Source organism: Gorilla gorilla, chromosome 15 (assembly GCF_029281585.2).
Source record: "Gorilla gorilla gorilla isolate KB3781 chromosome 15, NHGRI_mGorGor1-v2.1_pri, whole genome shotgun sequence".
NCBI lineage: Eukaryota > Metazoa > Chordata > Mammalia > Primates > Hominidae > Gorilla > Gorilla gorilla.
The window spans coordinates 105401438-105426298 of record NC_073239.2 but is presented as its reverse complement, the minus strand read 5'-3'; the positions used below and the strand labels follow the sequence as shown (position 1 = coordinate 105426298).

Below are 24861 nucleotides of genomic sequence, written 5' to 3'. Positions count from 1 at the left end.
CATGGTGGCGGGCGCCTATAATCCCGGGTGCTCGGAAGGCTGAGGCAGGAGAATCCCTTGAGCCTGGGAGGTGGAGGTTGCAGTGAGCCAGGATCGCACCACTGCACTTCAGCCTGGGTGACAGAGCAAGACTCCATCTCCAAAAAAAAAAAAAGAAAACCACACATTTCTTGGGGCCGGAGTGACACTAGGGCCTCTCCCTCCATCAGTATTCCTTCCCAGTTACCTGAGATGGTCTCTGCTGGCTTTGTTCCTCTCCCTTCCCACAATGCCAGGAAGCTACACCTAAGGCGGGGTTTGGTAGGGGGGTGAACAGTAGGAGCAGGCATCTCAGAGCCAAGTCAGTGACCTGTAAGCAGCTTGGATGCAGCCCTGGTCTACCCAAGTGTAGGCTGGGAGGAGAGCATTTATTCTTCCTTACCCTTACTGTAGTGAGCTCAAAAGGTGTAAGTCGTTGAGACAAACATTTGCTAGGTATTTCCACCATCTAACACTTTTATTTTATATATTTTTAAAGAGACGGGGTCTTGCTCTGTCTTCCAGGCTGGAGTGCAGTGGTGTGTTCATAGCTCACTGTAACCTCAGACTTCCGGGCTTAAGGGATCCACTGGCCTCAGCTTCTGAAGTAGCCAGGATTATAAGCGTGTGCCACCATGCTTGGCTATTTTTTTTTTTTTTTTTAGTTTTTTACAGATGGGGTCTTGCTGTGTTGCCCAGGCTGGTCTTAAACCCCTGGCCTCAAGTGATCCTCACATCTCAGCCTCCTAAGTACCTGGGATTACAGGAAGGAATCTATTCCTTGAACTATCTATTAGTGCATGAGCTATCAATGGCATTTTTTTGTTTATCAAAATCTTAACTCCCTTACATCGTATAAGAAAGGAAACTTACAAAGCAAAATTCAGACGAGGCTTAGAAATACAAGCTCAGCTGTAAATGCTTAGTAATAAGCATCACTTTAGTCCTCACTTGTTGGTCATTCATTTGCTCAGCAAAGGCACCAGGGATACCACATCTTGCCTCCACGGAGCTTACAGATTAGTTGGGGTTGGGGAGCAGGTTGGACACATGATTGTTAGACACATACACTCAGGAATCTGACAGACCTGCTGGTTCAAATGCCGGTTCTACTACTTGTTTGCCATGTGACCAGGAGCAACTTACTGAACCTACCTATCACTTTCCTTATCTGTAAAATCAGGATAATAACTGGACCTCCCTTATGGGTTTGGTGTTCACATTCCACGAGATAATCACGTACAGTCCTTAGCACAGTTTCAATAAATAATATTGATTTTACTTGGGCTGGCGACTTTTTTCTTTTTTTTTAAAGACACCAGGTCCTAGTATCCCAGTTTCCCAGGTGGAATATGGTGGGAATTCGCAGATGGGATCGTAGTGCACTACAGCCATGAACTCCTGGATTCAAGGGATCTTCCTGCCTCAGCCTTCCAAGTCGCTGGCACTACACAGGCATGTGCCACCACGTCTGGCTCAGCCTTTTTAATTTTTATTTTGTCTTCTTTGGCGCACAGATTCTAGTGATTTCTTCTCAGTTATTTAGCAGCCCCCATCAACATAGTAACTGCCCAAAAAGTTTGGAAACCACAGCCGACAGTTACATGGTTTTCTCTTGAATGCCAAGTTGAGGATAGCTGGTCTCAGAGTAAACTGCATTTATAAGAACAATGCCAAGAAGAAAGAGAAGGTTAGACTATTAGAACTGATGGCGTGGCTGCCTGGGTCAAGCACTTTGGCAGGTACACGCTTTTGTAGTTTGTTTTCTTAGTAGAGCCGGCTACTACAGTGGGCAGTGTTCGCCTCCACACTGGGTGCTGCGGCAAGAGCGCCAAGATAAGCTCTCAGTGTGGGAGGGCCGCCCATGTGCTGAAGCTCTGCATCCTTGGGTTTTGTGTTTTATTTTTGCCCCAGGCTGGGCAACTATGGACATGTTGTTGGAGTTTGTTGACAGAGAATTCTGTTGGCAATCCTTGTGAATTTGTAGTACTTTAAAAGTTTAAGTTCAGTCCATCTAGACAGTGAGTCTCTGCTAGACTGAACACAGGGTTCAGAGGACCCAGTTTGCCTAAACCTAGTCCTGACAATGAAGAATAACCAGAGACAAAGTAAATTTCAAGGCTGCAAAAATGCAGCGTCTTCAAATTCTGGGCACTATTTTTTTTTTTTTTTTTTTTTGAGATGGAGTCTCACTCTGTCACCCAGGCTGGAGTGCAGTGGCGTGATCTCGGCTCACTGCAACCTCCTCCCCCTTGGCTCAAGCGATTCTCCTGCCTCAGCGTCCTGAGTAGCTGGGATTACAGGCGCCTGCCACCGCGCCTGGCTAATTTGTGGGCACTAATTTTAAGGAATACATTAATATGCAGTTAAGGAGTATTTTTTATTTTTTATTTTTTAAAACCCAGACACACCATGCAGAGTTGTCTCACCAAAATAAATACTGGAAGAATGGAATATCTTTTGGAAAAGAGACATTTATTTTTCATTAACAGCCGGAATACTTTCCAGTAACAAAGAAATGAAATTATTTATAAAAGCTAGTAAAAGCAGTTGTAATCACCTGATGTTAAAACTAGTATGTACTAGTTTTCTTTTTATCTCAAGAGTCTGATAAAAATAAGCTAATATTCAGGGTTTTTGAATATAAGATACTAGTTTTCAGAGTGCTAAGAGTAATATTAATTTATGAGACGAGGCTTGATATTATGGTAAATTTGCTTAAATGGATTGAATATTCACTTTGTCATGATGGATTTTCTAGTAATTAGTCCTTAGAACACTGTAACCAAAGGTCACAAAATATTTTTGTAATCAGTGATTATGTGTTACATAAGTACATGAACCAGGAATAGGTGGTAAAAGGTCTAAGAAAAAGTGCTTTGACAAAACTACATGTCATCAACAAAGCCAAGAATCCAGTGTGTTTAGGTTCCTAGATCTTGCAGTAAAACTGACCACACAGAAGAAAAAAAAAAATCTTGCCTTTATTTGAAAATAATAGTTACAAATGGGCTTTTCTGTGTCTGTTTCCTTTTTTCACCTTATTGTTTTTTTAAAGGTAGAACTTGCTGTGTGAATAGTTGAAAATCTCACATTACCACATTAGTATTTGTCAGCACTCCCTAATACGTTTAGGTACTTTTTTTTTTTTTTTTTTTTTTGAGACTAGAATCTCACTCTTGTTGGCCAGGCTGGAGTGCAATGGCGCAATCTCGGCTCACTGCAACCTCTGCCTCCCGGGTTCAAGTGACTCCCCTGCCTCAGACTCCCGAGTAGCTGGGATTATAGGCACCCACCACCATGCCCAGCTAGTTTTTGTATTTTCAGTAGAGATGAGGTTTCGCCATGTTGGCCAGGTGGTCTCGAACTCCTGACTTCAGGTGATCCACCCGCCTTGGCCTCTGAAAGTTTGGGATTACAGGTGTGAGCCACTGCACCTGGCCTTAGGTGTTTTTTTAAAAAGTATATTCAAAACAAATCAGAAATTTCTTGCAAAGAAAGGTAAATGGGTTTACCATCGGCTCACTGAACCAAGTCTTGTGCTTTGCTTTCTCTTGGTTCCTTAGAGGAAATGTAGATTTAAAAAATACGTATGTTTGAAATTTTTTTATATTTGAGTTTTTTAAAAGATGGGGTCTCGCTATGTTGTCTAGGCTGGTCTTGAACTCCTGGGCCCAAGATGCTCCCAAGAGGCTGGGTCTACAGGAGCATGCTTACTGCACTTGGAAATGTAGATTCTTGTCACTAAAATCATAAATTCATTTCTTCATTATGTTTGTAGTCTGTGGTTAACAGACTTTTAATTAAAGGCAGTTCTTACTGCTTGAGGCTTCTGGGTTGACAGTGGATGGTCCCCCAGGAGGAAGGTTAGTGGAGGGACCCAGGGCTCCCCCAGCGCATAGGAGAAACACATTTGCATTTGCACTGAATGCAGCTTCTCCTGCGACAAGTGTGTGGGTGATGTAGCCTTGTCTCTTTCCCCACTGCTTATGGCTAATCCAAAGGTTTATTGGATGGGCCTGGGAAAGATGCTCTGATCCCTTTGTGGGTCCAGGCGATGATGCTGTATGGGGAGCCTGAAACCACAGGGCAGGTTGAGGGGTTGGGGCAGCAGGAAAGGGCTGAGGCCCCACGGGCCGACAGAGAACCTCCCTTCTTTTCTTTGACTTCATGACTTAGATAGCTTGTCTTTTTTTTTGCCTTAGAAGATTTATTATTTTACATTCCTATATCATGTTTTGGTAGAATTTAAGAGAGAGTGTGTATGTGCTCTTCTCAGAGTCATCCTATTTTATAGGCAAACTCAGACTGTCACAGTGAACCCAATCAGGAGGAGGTCTTCTTCAAGGATGTCTCTGGTAAGAAACAAGGAAAATATGATTGCTTTTATATTTTAGTGATGTTTTTCCTGAATAAAATATGCTTTCAATACTGTTAATTTTGAGTTTGAACCATAAAAGTGTATTGCTATTTCATCATTTTTAACCAAAGAAATGGTAATTTTTCCCCATAGGTCCAACCTAATATTTATATTATTATATTATACGTATTTGAATAGTAGGTCTGACCTTAATATTAAGAACTTAGACTATTGGCCAAGAGTAATCCTCAGTTGGTATATATTTAAAATACTGGATGCCTTTAATAAGATTGACTATAATACCTATAAGCTTCTTATGTTAAAATGTTTATACAAGGAAATGTGTATCTATTCCTTCTTGCTCTTAGCTTTTTAGATGTAGATTTTCTTGTGGAGCCTAATATCCTTGGTATCAGTCATAGGGCTTGACATTGCCATTTGGGGAAACAGAAATGCTAGATATGTTAAGAACTACTGTGTCTTCATGTTTATTTTCCATATATAATATATTTAATTCCTTTAGAAGTTTTTTTTAACAGAAAGAATCCAGTGGATAATAACTTTACCTGTATTACATAAGCAATGTGTTTCAACCCTGTGTCAAACTCTCCATTTCTTAGCCTAAACCCCAGCCCTATGTGATGCCTCCCCCACCGCAGCTGCACTATAATGGACATTATACAGAACCATATGCTTCTTCCCAAGGTAAAGTACACTGTTTCTGCCATGCCTTACATAGTTATGACTATGGATAAATCTGTGAATGCTTGGAGATCGTGAAGCCTGGACAGTTTTTGGCTGAAGTTGCACCCCAAATTGCATCATGATAATAGCTATCCTGGATTCATAAAAGAAGCCAATATATTGTTTTTTGTTTGTTTGTTTTTTTTTTTTTTTTGGAGACAGAGTCTCAATGTGTCACCCAGGCTAGAGTGCAGTGGCATGTCTCAGCTCACTGCAACATCCACCTCTTAGATTCAAGCAATTCTTGTGCCTCAGCTTCCCAAGTAGCTGGGACTACAGGCGCACCACCATGCCTGGCTAATTTTTGTATTTTTTAGTAGACACGGGGTTTCACCATGTTGGCCAGACTGGTCTCAAACTCCTGACCTCAGATGATCCACGTATATTTGGGTTCTTGAATGTATGTAAAAACATGCAGTATCAAATTCTGATGCTCCACTGGTCTCAAATTTGGCCAATGGGAAACTATCAAGCTGGTTCCTGTGTCCTTTTACCACCACCCTATTAGCCTTTAAGTGCTTCTTTGCTATCTGACAAAGAATTCCCAGGGTTACTTTTCTTTCCCTGCCAGAGGCTTTCCTATTGTAAAAGTTAAACACATGACTACTGCAGTTTTCACATGAGAAGTATAAGGAATTGTATGTATAACAAACCCCCAAGCTGAAGTTTAAGCAGTCAATTAACATTTACTCTATACTCTCTCTCTGTATGGGGCTATACCAAATGCTAAGGAGGTTTATGCAGATGAGTATTTCCACATCTTAAGAAGTTTATTTTCAGCCTGGACCACAGGGCCAGACCCTGTCTCTACCAAAAAAAAAAAAAAAAAATAGCTGGGCGTAGTGGTATGCCCTTCTAGTCCCAGCTACTCAGGAGGCTGAGGTGGGAGGATTGCTTAAGCCCAAGGTGGGGGTGGAGGTTGCAGTGAGCCAAGATTGTACTACTGTACTCCAGCCTGGATGACAGAGGGAGACTATCTCAAAAAAAAAACAAAAAACAAAAAACACCTTAGAATCTAATAGTTGAAGATAAGACAGGTGCACAAATAACTTTGTCTTTCTCCCCTGAACCCCTTTTTCGTGGAGAATGGGGTCTTGCTATATTGCTCAGGGTGGTCTCAATCTCCTGGGCCCAAGCTATCCTCCTGCCTCTGCCTTTATAAGTGCTGGGATTATAGGCCTGAGCCACCACTCCTGGCACAAATAACTTGAATATGATAGTTTTTCTGAGACAGCATGTGCAATTACCATGCTCCTCAGTGGAAGAGAGACTCATCACATTGGGGAGATTGAGAAGAACTTTCTGTATCTGAAAAGATGGGTGGATTTCAGCAGGTAGAAAGGCAGGAACTTGACCGGGGTTGCTGTTCCTAGTTTTGGGGATAGTGAATGCCAGGCACAGAATGAAGCAGGGTGTGTTTGGAGAGTAGAGTGGTCCAGGTTTCCTCTCGGGTAAGGAACTGGTAGGGAGTGATGCATGAAGGGACCAGAAGGTGGGGATGTGACTGTATTGTTTGTGTCGGCCCTGCTGTAAAAGATGAAGGTTTTCATGCAGTGAGGTGGGTAGTAGAGAGCAGGGCTTTGGGTGTAGAGCCTGAGAGCGTCCCCCTCGCCATGTTCTTGTATTTCCTCCCTCTTGCACCCTGCCCTTGTCTGGTACTTGCAATCCCGGCCCCTCCCACTTCCAGGACCTGGCTGTCCTCTGCATTGTTAGTCTCACTTTGCCACTCATTCTCTTCCCTCTGTCTATAAACATCTTAATATTGTTCGTTCTCCTCCCTTTAAGTGATGGTTTGAGTGATCTGCTTTCTTTTCTCACTGACTTTTTTTTTTTTTTTTGGAGACGGAGTCTCACTCTGTTGCCCAGGCTGGAGTGAAGTGGCGCGATCTCGGCTCACTGCAAGCCCTGCCTCCTGGGTTCACGCCATTCTCCTGCCTCAGCCTCCCGAGTAGCTGGGACTACAGGCACCCGCCACCACGCCCGGCTAATTTTTTGTATTTTTAGTAGAGACGGGGTTTCACCGTGTTAGCCAGGATGGTCTCGATCTCCTGACCTCGTGATCTGCCTGCCTTGGCCTTCCTAAGTGGGGATTACAGGCGTGAGCCACTGCGCCCGGCCCTTTCTCACTGACTTATAAGAGTACTCTCTGTGTGCTGCTTCTGATTGCTGGTTACCCGCCCACTCCTCTGTCTTTGCCACTCTGTTAAAGCGGCCCTCTGGGAGGCTCCCAGCACCCCCACATCCCCTCACCATCACATTCAAGCCTTTGTACCTTCTGGAAACTCTCCTGGCGTGCTAGGTTTTTCCCTCCTCCTTCCCATCAGTATTGTTTGGTGGGCTCTGCAGGTCTGTCCTGTGACTTTTTCCCTTCCTCTGTGAGCTTCCCAGGGATCTCATCTACATTTAACATTTCTTTTCTTTTCTTTTGAGATGGAGTTTCGCTTTTGTTGTCCAGGCTAGAGTGCAATGGCATGATTTTATCTCACTGCACCTCTGCCTCCTGGGTTCAAGCCTCAGCCTCCCAAGTAGCTGGGATTACAGGCATGCGCCAACACTCCCAGCTAATTTTGTATTTTTAGTAGAGATGGGGTCTCTCCATGTTGGTCAGGCTGGTCTCGAACTCCCGACCTTGAGTGATCTGCCCACCTTGGCCTCCCAAAGTGCTAGTGTTACAGGCGTGAGCTACTGCACACGGCTGTGTGCAGGATCATTCTTTTGCCTGGTGTTCGAGACTCCACACAATATTCCCTGAGCCTGCCCTTCCAACCTTACCTCCCAAGTTATTTTACTCCTCTGTAGCTATCTGACACTCCAGCCACCCCAGCTTGCCTAGGGGTGCACCCTGGCTTTGCCAGTGCCGCTCTGCACCCTCAGGTGCCCTTACCCCATGCACCCTTCCGTTCACATGCTGCCATGCAGACCGGATAGGCAGGGCTATGCTGTGCTGACAAAATACTCCATTCCAAACTCTCAGGGAAGTAATAATAAAGGTCACCTGTCCATTGCACACTGCACTAGCAGGAGGGCTCTGCCCCGTCTGAGTCTGCTGTAGGGGCTTGAGCTGGAGAGGCTCTTCTCTCTGGAATGTTGTTGGTCAGTGTTGCAGTTGGAAGAGAGCCTGGAAGCTGGCTTTTAACGCTCTGTGTACTTTCCCTTGACCATTACTAGTCGCATTGTTGTGCCTGATATCAAGGGGTGAGGAGGCGTAACCCTGCGTGCTCTGAGAGGTCGAGAGACCTCACTTCTGATGGAAGCTGGACACGCCCACCCCACCCACTTATCCCTCAAGTCCCCTTAACTGCCATATCTTCTGCGAGGTGGTTCTTGGTTCTCTATTCCTTGTCCCCATCAACCCAACCCAGGCTGGAAATGAGCATTTCTTCCTCTGGACTCCTGTAACCCTTCATCTCTTCTCCCTTCCTTGAATTATGGTGATTTCATGCATACCTTTCCCCTTTTCTTGCCTGTATTCCAACCATCTTTTCCTCCTTCTATTCTTAGTATTGCCTTTTCCACATAACAGTCTCATAAATGGCTAGATGGTTTGTGGGGTGCAGAAGCAGGGAGACTAGGTGTATATAGAGCTAGTTCAGACAAGCTGGGGTAGGGGCCCGAGCTGTGGCAGCAGTGAGGAAAGGGGGATTGCAGAGATGGAGCCATGACCAAGCTTTGCATAGATGAGGAAAGCACAGTGACATGGAAGTGCTGTGTGTCAGCAGAAGAATACCGTGGAGATTTGAGTGCTGTTTCCTCACAGCTGCATGTGCCACCAGAATAAAGTGTACCCACTGGATTGTGGTGTATTACTTAAGTATCACCATGATAACATAAATCACCATGGAGCTTTCGAAGCACAAAAAGAATGCCTTTCAGAGGAAATTGTTATTTGAAGGAGTTGGCTGCTGAGTGTTAGAAATCATCTAGGGTTAGAAATCATCCTCAGTAACAGAGGGCAGGTGAGCTACAAATTGACTAGAAGAAACATGGCCCCTCTCATCCCTGGGCAGGGACACATGCATAGCTATTGTAAGATTAGGTTAAACTAATTCTGTTAGCTGCAGGTCTGGATCTTCCTGAAACATGGGGGCCAGGGCAGGGGGCAGCTGCAGCTGTTTAATGTGGCTCCTCTTGGCTTCTGGACACTTTATGGGCTGTGTGGCTGCTGGTGACACTGTTGGACCAGAGAAGTTCAGATCCTGCTATACCATTACCCTTTTACAGTCGAAGCTCTCATATTCATTTGGGAAGAACAATAAAAAATTCCAGTTAAGGAAATGCTTACAGACAGTTGGTGCTTGAACTAGCTCAGCAGCAGCAAGGCCACATCCCTACCCAGGGAAGAAAGGCAGAGTCCCCAGCCCAGTGCCTTGAATGGTATCTCTGCCTCAACTTCTCCAGAGTTCCAAAAAGTCTGCTAGTCTGCTGTGGGTGTGGTTTGTTTAAGACAGGGTCTCACTTTGTCACCCAAAGAATGCCACCCCTTAAGTAGGCAGAGCCATGCCCATCCTATAGATGAGGAAGCCGAAGCTCCCAGGGTCACTCAGATAGTGTGGCTAAAGCTAGGTCATTCTAGCCGGGATTTTTACAAGCTGTGTTAAAAATGTCATCAGAGGTAAGGGCCCATCTCAGTATTTGGTTGGAGTAATTAGTCCGTTTTAAAAAATCTCATTTTGAACTCATTTTTTCTAGATAACCTCTTTGTGCCCAACCAGAACGGATACTACTGTCACTCTCAGACAAGCTTGGATAGAGCCCAGATTGACCTCAACGGTCGGATCCGTAACGGCAGTGTCTACAGTGCACACAGCACCAACTCCTTAAATAATCCTCAACCCTACTTGCAGCCGTCGCCGATGTCGTCCAACCCTAGCATCACCGGGAGTGACGTCATGAGGCCTGACTACCTCCCGTCCCATCGGCACAGCGCCCTGATACCCCCGTCCTACCGCCCCACCCCAGACTATGAGACTGTGATGAAGCAGCTCAACAGGGGCCTGGTGCATGCGGAACGGCAGAGCCACTCGCTGCGAAACCTCAACATCGGCAGCTCGTACGCCTACAGCAGGCCCGCGGCGCTGGTCTACAGCCAGCCCGAGATCCGCGAGCACGCACAGCTCCCCTCGCCACCGGCCGCGCACTGCCCGTTCAGCCTGAGCTACAGCTTCCACAGCCCGTCTCCCTACCCCTACCCTGCCGAGCGGCGGCCCGTGGTGGGCGCGGTCAGCGTGCCGGAGCTGACCAATGCGCAGCTGCAGGCGCAGGACTACCCGTCCCCCAACATCATGCGGACGCAGGTGTACCGGCCACCCCCACCCTACCCGCCCCCCAGGCCCGCCAACAGCACGCCAGACCTGTCCCGCCACCTGTACATCAGCAGCAGCAACCCCGACCTCATCACGCGGCGCGTGCACCACTCGGTGCAGACGTTCCAGGAGGACAGCCTGCCCGTGGCGCACTCGCTGCAGGAGGTCAGCGAGCCCCTCACCGCCGCGCGCCACGCGCAGCTGCACAAACGGAACAGCATCGAGGTGGCCGGGCTCAGCCACGGCCTGGAGGGCCTGCGGCTCAAGGAGCGGACCCTGTCCGCGTCGGCGGCAGAGGTGGCGCCGCGAGCCCTCTCGGCGGGCTCCCAGCCCAGCGTTTTCACCGAGAGGACACAGCGGGAAGGGCCGGAGGAGGTGGAGGGCTTGAGGCACGGCCATAAGAAGTCCCTGTCGGACGCCACCATGCTAATCCACAGCAGCGAGGAGGAGGAGGACGAGGACTTCGAGGAGGAGAGCGGGGCCCGGGCGCCCCCTGCACGTGCGCGCGAGCCTCGGCCCGGCCTGGCCCAGGACCCACCTGGCTGCCCTCGCGTCCTGCTCGCCGGGCCCCTGCACATCCTGGAGCCCAAGGCCCACGTCCCAGACGCGGAGAAGAGGATGATGGACAGCAGCCCCGTCCGCACGACCGCAGAGGCCCAGCGGCCTTGGAGAGACGGGCTGCTGATGCCCTCCATGTCGGAGTCCGACCTCACCACGTCAGGCCGCTACCGAGCCCGGAGGGACTCTCTGAAGAAGAGGCCGGTGTCGGACCTCCTCTCTGGGAAGAAGAACATCGTGGAAGGGCTCCCGCCTCTGGGGGTAAGCCACGCGGCAAGCAGTGCCGGGCCAGGGGACCGCGCGTTCGCCCTGGCGCATCTTTCACTCATGACGTCCCGTGTTTCTCAGCTCCTCTTGTTCTTTTAACGTTCTTCATTCCCCCACGTCACTCTCTTTGTCTAATTTTGAACACATTTAAATTTATGGAAATCATGGGGATCCACTTGAATTTTAGTGGTTTTACTGGAGATAATTATTATAGATGAAGTGAAAAGGTAAATTCACAGGGCTTTGTCGAAAGGAATGGAAAAGATGAATGGAATGTTTTAGTAATGCAGTGTTAAGGGAAAGACAGTTAAGATTTCATGACTATAGCCACGATTGCTTTAGCCACCCATTAAAAATACTGTGGGTGATGCGGCACCCCAGGGGTGCATTTGTTTAGTTTGCTCAAGAGATATCTGAAAAAAGCATCCAGGAAAGTGTACCCAATCCTAATATAATTCTCCAGGTTGGAGTGTGTGTGGATACAGCTTACATATCTTGGCCGTGATTCTCCAGAGTGATTCTGGAGTTGGGAAGGTGGCACTTTGTTAAGGCAAATCCTGAGACGTCCAGGTTTCTTAAATTTAAAAGAAAGATGAATTCAACTGAGAATCTAAGGAAAGTCCCTGGTAGAAGATGCAGTTCTTTAATATTCAGCCTAATAAATAAATATGAATTAAGCACTTTTTACCTACTTTGAAGCAAAATATAAAAAAGCATAGTAGCATCATCTCTAGCTGCCATCCTTGGAGCATTTGCCATGGGCCAAGCATTTCTTCTACTTTTGTGGCCTATTTACAGTAAGCCTATTGTTATGCCTCTTTTACAGATGAAGAAACAGACTTAGATATTAACTAACTTTTCCAAGGTCACATGACTAGTGAGTGACTGAACTGGAATTTTAAACCCATACTTAGAAGCCCATTCTGTTATCATCTACATTGTAGATGTATGTGCTGCATTGAAATATACTGTATATGTTCTGTTAAGTCATAATTGCTTGTTGAAGGCTTGCTAGTCTGTCTTTCACTGAAACTTTTAAACTCAGTCCTCAACCTGGGACTAAGCATTTGCGGCCTTGTCATGAAGTGTGTCCACCGAAGTGATTTTGTTGCAGTGCTCAGGCTTCCAGCTCTTCCTGGCCCACATCTCCACTCCTCATGCCCTGCACTTGAGCCAGGCTAACTTGATTAGGGCCTCCATCCTGTCTCCTGTTGGCTTCCAGTGTCCTGGCAACTAGGGTTCTCCTCCCCCCATCGCTGCTAAACTGCAAACTCCGACAGGACGGCTCATCTCAAGTGTGGTTCTGGCCTAGTGTATGACATCCTTTAAGATACTGCAAACATCTTGCTAAACAGGAAAAAACCCACACTATTATAGTGCTTATGAAAGAGATTAATGTACATAGACAAAAACTACTTAACAACAAAAGTACCACAGATTTAAATTTGCTTTTTTTTTTTGAGAACAGTCTTGCCCTGTTGTCCAGGCTGGAGTGCAGTGGTGCGATCTCAGCTCACTGCAACCTCTGCCTCCTGGGTTCAAGCGATTCCCCTGCCTTGTGATCTGGCTGCCTCAGCCTCCCAAAGTGGTGGGATTACAGGTGTGAGCCACCACACCTGGCCTAAGTTTGCTTTCTTTTAATAAGTTTTGGGTTTGAATTTTAAGTTTTTTTAAATTTTTCACAAGTATGCAACATAACTCACATCCCTGAACAGTAAAGGCCAATGCCTTCAGTTGACACAGATTTAAGAGTGTAGGGAGCAGTGATTCAGGATAAGGTGTGGGTAGATTTTCCAAAGTAACTCTACCTGAATCCCTGAGCCAGCTGGACAGAGTCCTTTTGTAGTTAACACCCTTCCCATTGCATTAAGAACAGTCTGTTTTTATGTGTGACTCACGTACTTTCCCCAAATGCTATCTGAGTACAGCTCAGTACTCAGGCCTATTTTATCCCTGTACGTTTTGAATGGGGTCTGGTAGGTTCAGTTAAATCTGAGGACTTTGATCAATTTGGTTCTCTTAAAAGAACTTTTCTCTCCCATTGACTTTTAAGACCACAATACTAGTAAACTTATGTGATTGGATTATGTTTTTGGTCCTTTTTGCTTAAAGGATTCTACTTAAGGAATGGGTATGGCAGCTGTGGTCACGAGGAAAGAGCAAAGGTCCTACGAGTTAAGAACGTTGGGGCTGAGTCTAGAGCCTGCCATTTGTTAGTTCTCTGTGACCACGGTCAGGACCCTTCATGCGTCAGAACCTCAGCTTCCACATCAGATAACCTCAGATCATGAGGACGGTCATCCCTTCGCTGCCTGCTTCGTGGCATTTTGTCCCACATGCAGTTAGGCATGAAAAAATGCCTCCTGAATTATATGATTCAGCATAACTGATTTTAACCAAAGATTTGCTTTTATTTGTTTTGACACTGATTACCTTGTAAAAGAGGCAGCCATGTGACCTCAGACAAGCTATTTAATCTCTCTGTGACTCAGTTTTTACATTTGTAAATGAGAGGACCCCAGAGAGTTGTTGGGGGGATAAAAATGAGGTTCTGGCACATTGAAAGAGATTAGTCAATATTAACATTACTGTGAGGTGGCATCATATATTTAACTTAATGGCTTTCAAGAGTGGAAGAGGCCAATTCCCTATTGTACCCTCTGACCTTTCATAGTAACATGGGCTTGCCATTATCTGAATCGTTACAACAAATTTCCTGATGTGAATTAAGGTTATGGAGGTTTAGTATTAAAAGCAGTAAAACAAACTGTAGACAAGTAGGAATGATTTTAGAATTCTCCACCCATCTCCACCTCCAGCGACCTGATTGTTATCTTAAAGGCAGACTGGTTTGGGTGCTCATATATCTACATAAAGATTTTCTTTTTGTTGTACCCTTTAGTGCAGTGGTTCTCACATAAGAAATCACTGTGCAGGGTATGCATTAAAATCCTGTGCTTATATTCTAAGGGCTAATTAAGGCATATTCAAGGCTAGTTTTGACTACATACAACATTCTTCCAATACTGGCTTTTGAACTGACCTCACAGCCAATCAACTTTATCCAGCGTGTCCCAGTGTGGGATATTTTGAGTCATTTTCAGGCAGAGAAGTGCCAGAGCTAGCTCATATTGACTGGCAAGAGCCGACTTAAATTTTCAGGAATCTTGTGAGCCAATTGATGTGACATTAACAGTTTGAAATTGGCTGTGATGGGAGTATTTACATCATGGATATGGGCAAACACCGATAAAAACTTCCTTCCAAGAGCCAGTTGTTAAATATTACCAGCACATCACTGTTTTCTGCACGTTAGAATCATTAAATTTCAGCCTAAGCAGGAAGTGTTTAGTCTGTATGCCTGTGTCTGAGTGTATCTGTCTCTTTCTGTCTAGGTGAGGCTTACAGAGGAAAAGTGACTTGCCTGAAAGAAGTTGGTCAGTTAGAGGCCAGATGTGAACCCAGGCCTCTGCTGTTTATAGTCTAGACTGCATTATGTGGGGAGCTCATGATCAAATATTAATTATAAAATTAAAAATTAATCCACTTAGCTTATTGAGTTAGGTACCAATCACAGTCTCCAATTACAGCAGCAATCTTTTAGGATTTTTTTCCTCTCTTACCAAGATGCCTTTTCCCTCTGTTCTTGCACCATTATCGTGGGGCTTCATGGCCTGTTACAGGCTGAGAGAGCTGGAATAACACTGATTTTGTTTACAGGGCAGAACCATTATTTTCCAGTTGGGGCTACTCATTATATTGATATCATCCAAGGAAGTGTAGTATATCCAACGAAACTTAGTGTTCTTTTTTTTTTTTTTTTTTTTTTTTTGGAGATGGAGTCTCACTCTGCCTCCAGGCTGGAGTGCAGTGGCACGATCTCAGCTCACTGTAATCTCCACCTCCCAGGTTCAAGCCGTTCTTCTGCCTCAGCCTCCCGAGTAGCTGGGATTACAGGCATGCGCCACCATGCCCAGCTAATTTTTGTATTTTTAGTAGAGACGGGGTTTCACCATATTGGCCAGGATGGTCTCAATCTCCTGACCTCGGCCTCCCAAAGTGTTAGGATTACAGGCGTGAGCCCCCGCACCTGGTCAACTTAGTGTTCTTATGCTTACTATTCTCAGAGAGGAAAATCATGCTCTAATAATAACTTTAGGAAACACTTGATTTCAGGAGACAAGATTTTGTTGATGCTTTCTCTTCTGTCCTATCCTCCTGGTGTCATGATGGAGATTTTAGCCCTGTTTTATTTTCCTTGTTTAAAAACGTAGCCGTTCTGAGAGGTAGCGTGATCTAACCCGGGTCATCTAAGTCTGCACTAGAACGCAGAGTAGCATATGAGGAGGGGGCTTCAACACACAAAGGGGGCTGCTGCAGAAAGCATTTAATTTTTTCAGAATTACTTAAAGAATTTATATATTTTAAAAATTATAAAAGCTGGCCGGGCATGGTGGCACACGCCTGTAATCTCAAGCACTTTGGGAGGCCAACACTGCTTAAGTTCAGGAGTTTGAGACCAGCCTGGGCAACATAGTGAGACCCCATCTCTACAAAACACACAAAGATTAGTTGGGCATGGTGGCATGTGCTGGTAGTCCCAGGTACTCGGGAGGTTCAGGTGGGATTGCTTGAGACTGGAGGTTGAGGCTGCAGTGAGCTATGATGGTGCCCCTGCATTCCATCCAGCCTGGGTGACAGCGTGAGACCCTCAAAAAAAGAATTTATAAAAGCTTACTATAGTCAATTGATTGCATTTAAAGCTTTTTTTTTTTTTTTTTTTTTTTTTGGACTTCAGCTGATTTTTTACGTCTGTCTTGTTTTAAAAGGAATGCAGTCTGCCTGGAGCCTCACCTTTCATTACAACAGAACTTTGTAACCAATAGTGTTTCAAAACCTTCTATCTGGAAGACTTTATCAGGGCTTTGGCCTTGAAAGGAATGTCTTCCTACTAATGTTTGTTAAACAAGTGGTGTGTGAAGGAGTGTAATCTTTCTGGGTTTATTGGCAAAGGAGAACACTCCCTCTGTGTGTTCCTGGTCTTCAGTGCATTGAAACTTCTTTTCACAGGGGTTGTATTTGTGTATATTTCATATATACATATAAATCCTTTTACAGGGAATGAAAAAGACTCGAGTAGATGCAAAAAAAATTGGTCCTCTTAAACTGGCTGCCCTAAATGGACTCTCCCTATCTCGAGTGCCTCTGCCTGATGAAGGAAAGGAAGTGGCTACCAGAGCAACGAATGATGAAAGGGTATGTATAGGACACACAGGGCTTTGTGCCTTCTCTGGAACAACCGGTAAATACTACGCAAATGCCTTCATGAGATTTTGGTGAATTTTCTAACACAATTTAATAATAAATGAGTGTTAAGGAATTTTGTAATATGGGCCTCAAAATTGGGGCAAATATATATAGCTAATGTCTTAATAGATAATTTCAGGTTCGAATGCTGATTTTTTGTTTGTTTGTTTCTCAGTGTTCTTTTTTTACCTTCTCCTGGCCTTTTGGAGCAGTCTTGATTTTGATGGCCTTAAAGTGAGAAGAAATCTACAAAAATACAGGAGCATACATAGGAAAAGCAGCAGACGTTGACTTTTATTATACTGAAAGTTTATCTCGAGAGTAGTTTCTCAATTTTTCAAAACTTCCTTTGTGCCTGAGGTGTATTTTCTATGAGGTTTTATTACATCAAAATCAGATAGGCATACATTTGCTTTACAACGGGATCCTGGAGGTAGTTTCCAGTATTTCCTACTGCTTTAGTCGTTTATATATCGTATGATATAAAATGGAAACATTTGTTCATAGCTGTTGGAACTCATTATCCGTCCCCTAGATTTACTGTTCCCCAGGAGAATTCCATCTATTAGGGGTCACAAAATTGACCACAGATCTAGAGAAAATGAATTCAACAAATTTCTTTAGGCCAATTTTCAACTTTAAACAAAAGTTTGCATTATATTTCTCACCAAAATGATTGTCTTTTGTTCTTTTAACTCTTGTTGTTGTGGCTTTTTAAATTTTAACTTCATTTTCACCTAGCATTTTGTTTTTGTTTTTGTTTTGGTTTGGTTTTTTTGAGATGGGTTCTCATGGTTCACTGCAGCCTCAACCTCCTGGGCTCAAGCAATCCTCCTGCCTCATCCTCCCAAGTAGATGGGACCACAGGCATGCACCACCACACCTGGCTCATTTTTTAATTTTTTGCAGAGACGGGGTCTCACTGTGTTTCTCAGGCTGGTCCTGAACTGCTAGGCTCAAGTGATCCTCCCTCCTTGGCCTCCCAAAGTGCAGGGATTACAGGCATGAGACACCGTTCCCAACCTAGAATTTTCAATATTATACAGTGCTAGATTTGAAGCAGAAAACAAGATTTCAAATATACAGTCAAAAGGTAGCCACGACGTGTGGCTGTATTCATGTTATTACACATATTCTGTTTTATAGTGTAAAATTCTGGAACAACGATTAGAACAAGGAATGGTATTCACAGAATATGAAAGAATTCTTAAGAAACGGCTAGTTGATGGGGAGTGCTCAACAGCACGACTCCCTGAAAATGCAGAAAGAAATCGATTCCAAGATGTTCTTCCTTATGATGATGCGAGAGTGGAGTTGGTCCCAACTAAAGAAAACAACACTGGTTACATCAACGCATCACATGTTAAGGTGAGAGGAACGCCTCAAGTAATCAACAGCACATGCAGTTTCAGTTAAGTTACAAGAATGGTAAGAATTGTATTCATGTCTGTTTAGAATTCAGACATTTTAAAATTTATTTTTATTGTATTGTTTTAGATAAACACCCTAGTTTTGAACATTTGTGACAAACTGTACTACAAGCTGGGAAATCCACACACCAGTGCTAGATAAAAAGTGTCTATCAGACAGAGCCAGTCATGTCTACTCTCCATGTGCGAAACCACTCTGCCCCCAACACTGTTACCAGGACTCAGGGCGCACTTATTTGCCTGGCTTTTTTTTTCTTTTGCCTTTTTTGAGATAGAGTCTTGCTCTGTCGCCCAGACTGGTGGAGTGCAGTGGTGTGATGATGGCTCCCTACAGCCTTGACCTTCTGTTGCCTGGCTTTAGAACTTTGTCTTTCTAAATCTGAAGACCTCTTTTTAGCTCATAAATTCTGGGAGCCACTGAATTGCTAGTTTTTCCTCATCACATACCGACATGCATTTTTATGTAACAAAAGTGTCTGGGCTTTTTGATGGTGTTCACAAAAGCTTTCAACTTACCAAGGTGCCATCTGTTCTCTTTACATACTCTTTATAATAATTTTTAAGTATCATTTTGTTCTTTGAAGAAGTGCTTTTTTCCTGGAACCAGTATAATGCCATTAAACTGGGGTAATGTTTATGGTGAGAGATAGGGGGTCCAGTTTTACTTTTCTGCTTATGGATATCCAGTCTTCCCAGCCCCATGTATTTAAGAGGCTGTCCTTCCCTAGTGTATGTTCTTGGCACCTTATCTGGGGTAATATCACTCCTATGAAAATGGACAAAATGATGATTCACAACACATGATGGAATAAAGCCAGATGTTCCCTCTTCCTCATTGTACGCTTTGTTCATGCTGGCCACATTCAATTCTTTATTTTGGGAAGGAGAAATCTCATGGTGAGTGAATGAGTAACTGTGGACAGGTGGTGGTTTTTTTCTTTAGTTTGCAAGTATTATTTGAGAAGGGAACAAGCTGACACCAAGGCTTTCTGGAGACTGGCAGTCTGCCTGTGAATGCCAGTACCCCTTGATGGCTTTTGAGAATCTATGCACATACTATTTTGTTTTTAAATATAATATCAGCATAATTTACTTAAAAACCGAGAATTTCTTTGAAATAACTCATCCAGTCTCTCATGACTAGATGGATAAGAATGAATGATACTGTAGTTCTGTAGTGATATTTCAAAATCTTCAGCAGCCACTTGCAGAATAGAGGAAAGAATTTGATAGACCCGGGTCTGACTCCTAGATCTAAAATGAGGTGGGACTTCACTTTATAAGCTGTGTTGTGGGACCTCATCTCACTTATATGGAAATAAATAAATGATGCCACCTACCCTGCCAGCTTCTCACTAGTCCCCTCCTCCTCCCTAGTGCTTATTCACTGTTATAACCTGGTACTCATCCACAGTGGCAGCCACTGGGTGCTCAGTGAGACGATGTGGAGCGGTGACTAGGGGGCTGGCAGCCCTGAGTGAGAGTGCATGTGGCACAAGGCTTGGCACTGGGTTTTACGTTTAGTGAGTGTTTGGAGACAGTTATTGTCGTCACTCAATATTGGCGAAGCCAAGATTTAACCCAGGTCTCTTAACCACAAATCTAGTAATTACTGTTGTATTAGACTGCTCTCAAGGAAGTTAAATCTTAAGTGGAAACTTAATATTATTGTGGAGAGTGACCTTGACTCAGAAGTTCAGAGGTGAGACTATCTTAAGTAGGAAGGTTTTTTTTAAAGAAGAGGCACCATGTCTGCAATAACAGCTACTTATTGAGTTATGTGCCAGGTACCATAGATACTGACTTAGTCCTCACAACGACCCTATGACGGTAGGCAGTATTTTTATTTTATAAATGAGAACTGAGATTCAGCAAGGTTAAGCAGGTTGCATAGATATTATGTATATTCACAGTACCTACGTTTATAAAAATGTCAGTAATGCAAATTGTATTCACAAGGGAAAAGATGAAAAGTCTTTCCTTATTCTGCTGAATAATCCAGTTTACTACTTTTTTACTTTTTACTTTTTTAAAAAAACTTTTTTAGTACTACCATGAATGCATGCATACATACCTATGTATATTATACCCACACATCAATTTTTTTAACCTTTTCTAACCCCAGGTCTCTGTCAGTGGAATCGAATGGGATTATATTGCCACACAGGGACCATTACAGAATACCTGTCAAGATTTTTGGCAGATGGTATGGGAACAGGGAATTGCAATTATAGCAATGGTGACAGCAGAAGAGGTAGGTACTTATTTCTCTTAAGTGATTTTCTCAGCCTCTGAAGAACAGTTAATGTTAATCATCTAGAATCCTGACCTGTGGAGAAAAAGGCAGGGTAGGGTTGTGGTTCTGTTTCAGATGTGCCGTCTATGTGAGAAAGGCATCCGTTGCCGGATCTCGAGTCATTTAACCATGCTCATCTTTAACAGGAGGGTGGAAGGGAGAAGAGCTTTAGGTATTGGCCACGACTTGGTTCCAGGCACAACACTGTCACCTATGGAAGGTTTAAGATCACGACCCGGTTCCGCACAGACTCTGGCTGCTATGCCACCACAGGCCTGAAGATGAAGCACCTCCTTACCGGGCAAGAGAGGACCGTCTGGCACCTCCAATACACAGACTGGCCTGAACATGGCTGTCCAGAAGACCTCAAGGGATTTTTATGTGAGTGACTTTAACTTTGTTCCGAGGACAGCTGCCTCTGGAGGTGTTAAACAGAGAGGAACATTTATGTTTCTGAAATATTTCCTTTATGTTCTCTCATATAAGCTTCGGACTTGTTTTAACATAAAGAATACAAGTGTTTTGGGGAGGGTTAATGAGGTTTATAAATTATGATTTGGTAGTGAGTAGAATGCCACAGCTGACTCAGTATCTCCGTCATTTCATTTTGTAGATCAGAAAGTGGACAGAGGTAGTGACTTGCTCAGGGTCACACTGTCCCTTGGTGGTTGGGTTTGGTTCACTGGCACCCAGTGCTCTTTATCTGCAGTCCTCTTAATCAGTGGAGAGAATGTGAAGATTGAGTCAACAATGTGATATGCCTTGATCCTTGAGTACTTTTCTATTTCATTGATTTTCCACAGCATATCTTGAAGAGATCCAGTCTGTTCGACGCCATACAAATAGCACAAGTGATCCCCAAAGCCCCAACCCTCCGTTGTTGGTCCACTGCAGTGCTGGGGTAGGAAGGACTGGCGTGGTGATTTTGTCGGAGATCATGATCGCCTGCCTGGAACACAATGAGGTGATGGCGCTTATGATCACCTGGCCTTTTTGGGTGGAAATAAGGCTGGGGAAGAGAGGGACATAGTGACTTAATAGCTCTTTTTGCGCACATTTCCTTGGACTGTGGTGGCCTCAAGATGTTACTAATGTTCCCTGCAAAAGGCTGTGTCTTCTTGGACAGTCTCAGTACCAATTAGCATATTAAAGACTAAGAAGTCATACGATAAATAAAGCTGTTTAATTTTGTTTTACTTGCCCAGGGTTTTTCAAATTTGAGCTCAGAATTCTTCTTCTGTTTACATTTCAAGGATGATTCATGCTGCCCAGAGCCCTTGAGGGAAATAGCTAGATATTGATAGCACTTAGCACACTATGTTTTTGTATAATTTTGGTATTTAGTGAGACATGGTAATTATGTCCAACCATACAAAGTCAGTGAGCTACACCTGGGGAATGCTGAAGAAATAGTCTGCATGGACATTCTATTTATAGTTAAAACTAATCAGAAAATCAGAAGTAGGCAATCATGGCTTATTTCTAGAAGACGCTAAGGTGGAAAAGAGACTGTCCATCTCCTAACCAGGTTTCTGCCAGGACACTAGTGTCCTCCCATCCTTTCTGTCTCCCTAGGGCAACACATTATCTTCATTACCGTTTCTCTCAACCTAGGTGCTGGACATCCCGAGAGTGCTGGACATGCTGAGGCAACAGAGAATGATGCTGGTGCAGACTCTCTGCCAGTACACATTTGTGTACAGAGTCCTCATCCAGTTCCTGAAAAGCTCCAGGCTCATCTAAGCTCCCACATTTCTTACGGGGCCAGTCATGTGAAGCGTTTACAGCTTAAAAAAAAAGCGCTTGCCTAACTCATACTTTCCCGTTGACACTTGATCCACGCAGCGTGGCACTGGGACGTAAGTGGTGCAGTCTGAATGGCGGCACGCTGAAGGAAACGTGCGAAGCACAGGCTGAAGAGGGGTTTCTAACCTGGGAAAGGTGCTCAAGGAGGACTTGGTTTCAAGGGCCTTGCCCTGCCACGGTCTGTCCGGTTTGCAGTACTTGCACACATTTTGGAGATTGTATTTTCTAGACAATTCTCTATTTTACTGAAGCTATGCTGGGCAATTCTGGCAATCATTAAAGTGCATAGATTTCTATCTTAAACTAATTTTTGATAATGGAGTTTTTATTTTATGACAAATATTTAGGGATTTTCTAGTGAGAAACAACTTTGTGTAAGGATGATCCACAGATATGAGTTGCTCCTATATAACTTTGTATTTAAAAATCATGTTATTATCTTTTGTTATTTTTTAAAAACCTTGGGTACTTAATGGTTTAGTTACCAAACTGAAAACTATACTGAGAATCTGTAAGTGTTATTTTGAAACATCAAAAGGATTTTTCTATCCAGAACATTTTTTATCCTAAAAATTCTATATAGTTGTACCTTCTCTATTTTTCAAATGAGAGCTCAATTCATTTAGATACTGAAATGAGTCAGTTAATGTAAAGTTGAGGATGAAGGCACATTATTTAAAATGTAAGAGAATAAGCATTATTTTTTCAGTATTATTCATAGATCTAAATGAATTTGATTTTATTGGTTGAAAATGAAGTGAAAAACAATTGCCTAGGGTGGTTTTAAGCACTTTTTTGTTAAAAACAAATCTGAGTTTTAATATATGTGTTGCTTTGTAGATGACACAATAACAATGGGCGCTGAGAAGTGTTTTGGGAGACATTAAGGACTAAAAGTATGTAAGATGACTAGGACAAGAGTAGGTGGAGTGTGATGGTAAATGCAGGATGCCTTCGTCTTTACAAAAATGCAGTATTATCTATACTCAGACTGAGGTGCTGGGATGGCGAGCAGGGGACCCCACAGCACTGTCCCCAGGGAATTCAAGTCCTGTGACCGCCAGTGACTTACTCTGTTTCCTTGGGGCTTTTCCCACCTCAGCCTGTATTTTCTTTTTCATAAATAAATTCAGCATTATAGTATCATTAAAAGAAGCCTTAAAGAGGCGTATTTTTCCTTTTGGTTGAAGGAAGGGAATAGTTAATAATAGTTTTCACCTCTTCTCCCAAAAAGTACAGTCCAAATTTGTGCACAGAGATTGCTGTGGTATTCAAGAGGTACTTGCATTTTAGCTCCTTAATTCCCTGGCCAGTGTTAGCTGTTTAGTGCCCCCTCACCCATCCCATTTAGGCACATCCCAATAGACAGAGCCAGGCTGAGTTACAGGGGGAGAGTGTCATCTCTGGCCCAGATTAAGATGGCCTTGTCACAGTGACCGCTGAGTAGGCATGGATGAGTGGGATATTTAGCTGAGGAACTCTTTCCCTTTTCCTTCTTTTTGGGGTCTCTTCTTATAGTGAACTTCCAAAATGTCAAATCTAGGGCTGTTTCCCAAATTACACTATTCTAGGCATCATTTTGATTCCCATGTCACTCCTTAACTCACTTCCTTGAGCACTACATGTATGTTGTCAGCCACGAGACAGGACTTCCTAAATAGTGTGTGCACCAGCCTAACTCTGCCTTACCCAGAAACCAACCACCTAAGAGGAAAACTCAGAAGATATTAATGAAAACTAATTGAAAGTACGCACACTTCTCATGTAGGAACAAAATTAAAATTTTACATTTTTGTTTTACAAAATAATTAAAAAATTACATTTTGTAGGAACAAAATGTAAATTTTGTAAATACAAAATTCTTTTTAAAGTCCTGTTTAAAGAACAGTAGAACTAAGTGAAAGTATTCAGAACGAGCTCCTTAGAAGAAAGGAGTAAGAACTTTTTACTGGAACTATTATTTTCCATCTCTACAAAAAGTGCTTCTTCCCCTCCCCCTCCTTCTCCATGGTACGTTTTTGTGAAAATGCTTTTCTGTCAGGTTTAAACAGTTTGACATAGCTCGTTGACAAGAACATATTGTAAAACAAATCTAATTAAAGAGTAATATATGGTCTATTTGTGTTCCTGTTGTAATAATTTGATAAGTAAACTTCTGAGGGCAAAATTACTGTTTAAATCTATTACTCTTAAAATGTTGCATGTTTGGCGTCGTTCCTAAGAGCCATGTAATTTTAAACTTTTAATTGCAGTTAGTGAATATGAAAGGATTTCTGAATAAAAATCTATCCACATTACTGAGCTTTGAAATAGCATGATTTTCAAGAGCAAACTAGAACATTAAGGGTTCATAGGTTTACTGCCTCTGAAATGAGTATATTAATGTCTGCCAAACTTACATAATGCTTCATGTATCTTAGTGTCTTTTAATACAAATTATTAAAATGTGCACTTCCACAAAACGTAGAGTTATAAACCACTGTTTTCCACTGATCAATTTTGGTATCTCTGGTATCAGTTTTCCTGATTAGTGGGGTCTTTTGATGAAATAGTTTAGTTGATAGTTTTGAGCACAGAAAAAGTACTCATTTTATTTTTTATTTTTGAGACGGAGTCTTGCTGTGTTGCCCAGGCTACAGTGCAGTGGCACGATCTCGGCTCACTGCAACCTCTGCCTCCCGGGTTCGAGTGATTCTCCTGCCTCAGCCTCCTGAGTAGCTGGGATTACAGGCATGCACCACTATGCCCGGCTAATTTTTGTATTTTTAGTGG

General features: G+C 43.5%; 1 protein-coding gene across 5 annotated transcripts in view; it reads left to right on the top strand.

The window, feature by feature from the left end:
* The window catches only part of PTPN21 (protein tyrosine phosphatase non-receptor type 21), an 88542-nt gene extending 64156 nt beyond the window's left edge, over nt 1-24386 (top strand). For all 5 annotated transcript variants that reach the window (XM_031001854.3, XM_063698100.1, XM_055361804.2 and 2 more), the window contains 9 exons: nt 4316-4376; nt 4999-5083; nt 9812-11244; nt 16369-16506; nt 17704-17925; nt 20113-20241; nt 20430-20664; nt 21087-21247; nt 21898-24386. In XM_031001854.3, the coding sequence (XP_030857714.1) occupies nt 4316-4376; nt 4999-5083; nt 9812-11244; nt 16369-16506; nt 17704-17925; nt 20113-20241; nt 20430-20664; nt 21087-21247; nt 21898-22026 (2593 nt within the window). In that variant the 3' untranslated portion in view covers nt 22027-24386. The remainder of the gene's footprint in view (nt 1-4315; nt 4377-4998; nt 5084-9811; nt 11245-16368; nt 16507-17703; nt 17926-20112; nt 20242-20429; nt 20665-21086; nt 21248-21897) is intronic.
* The last annotated feature ends 475 nt before the right edge of the window (nt 24387-24861 follow it).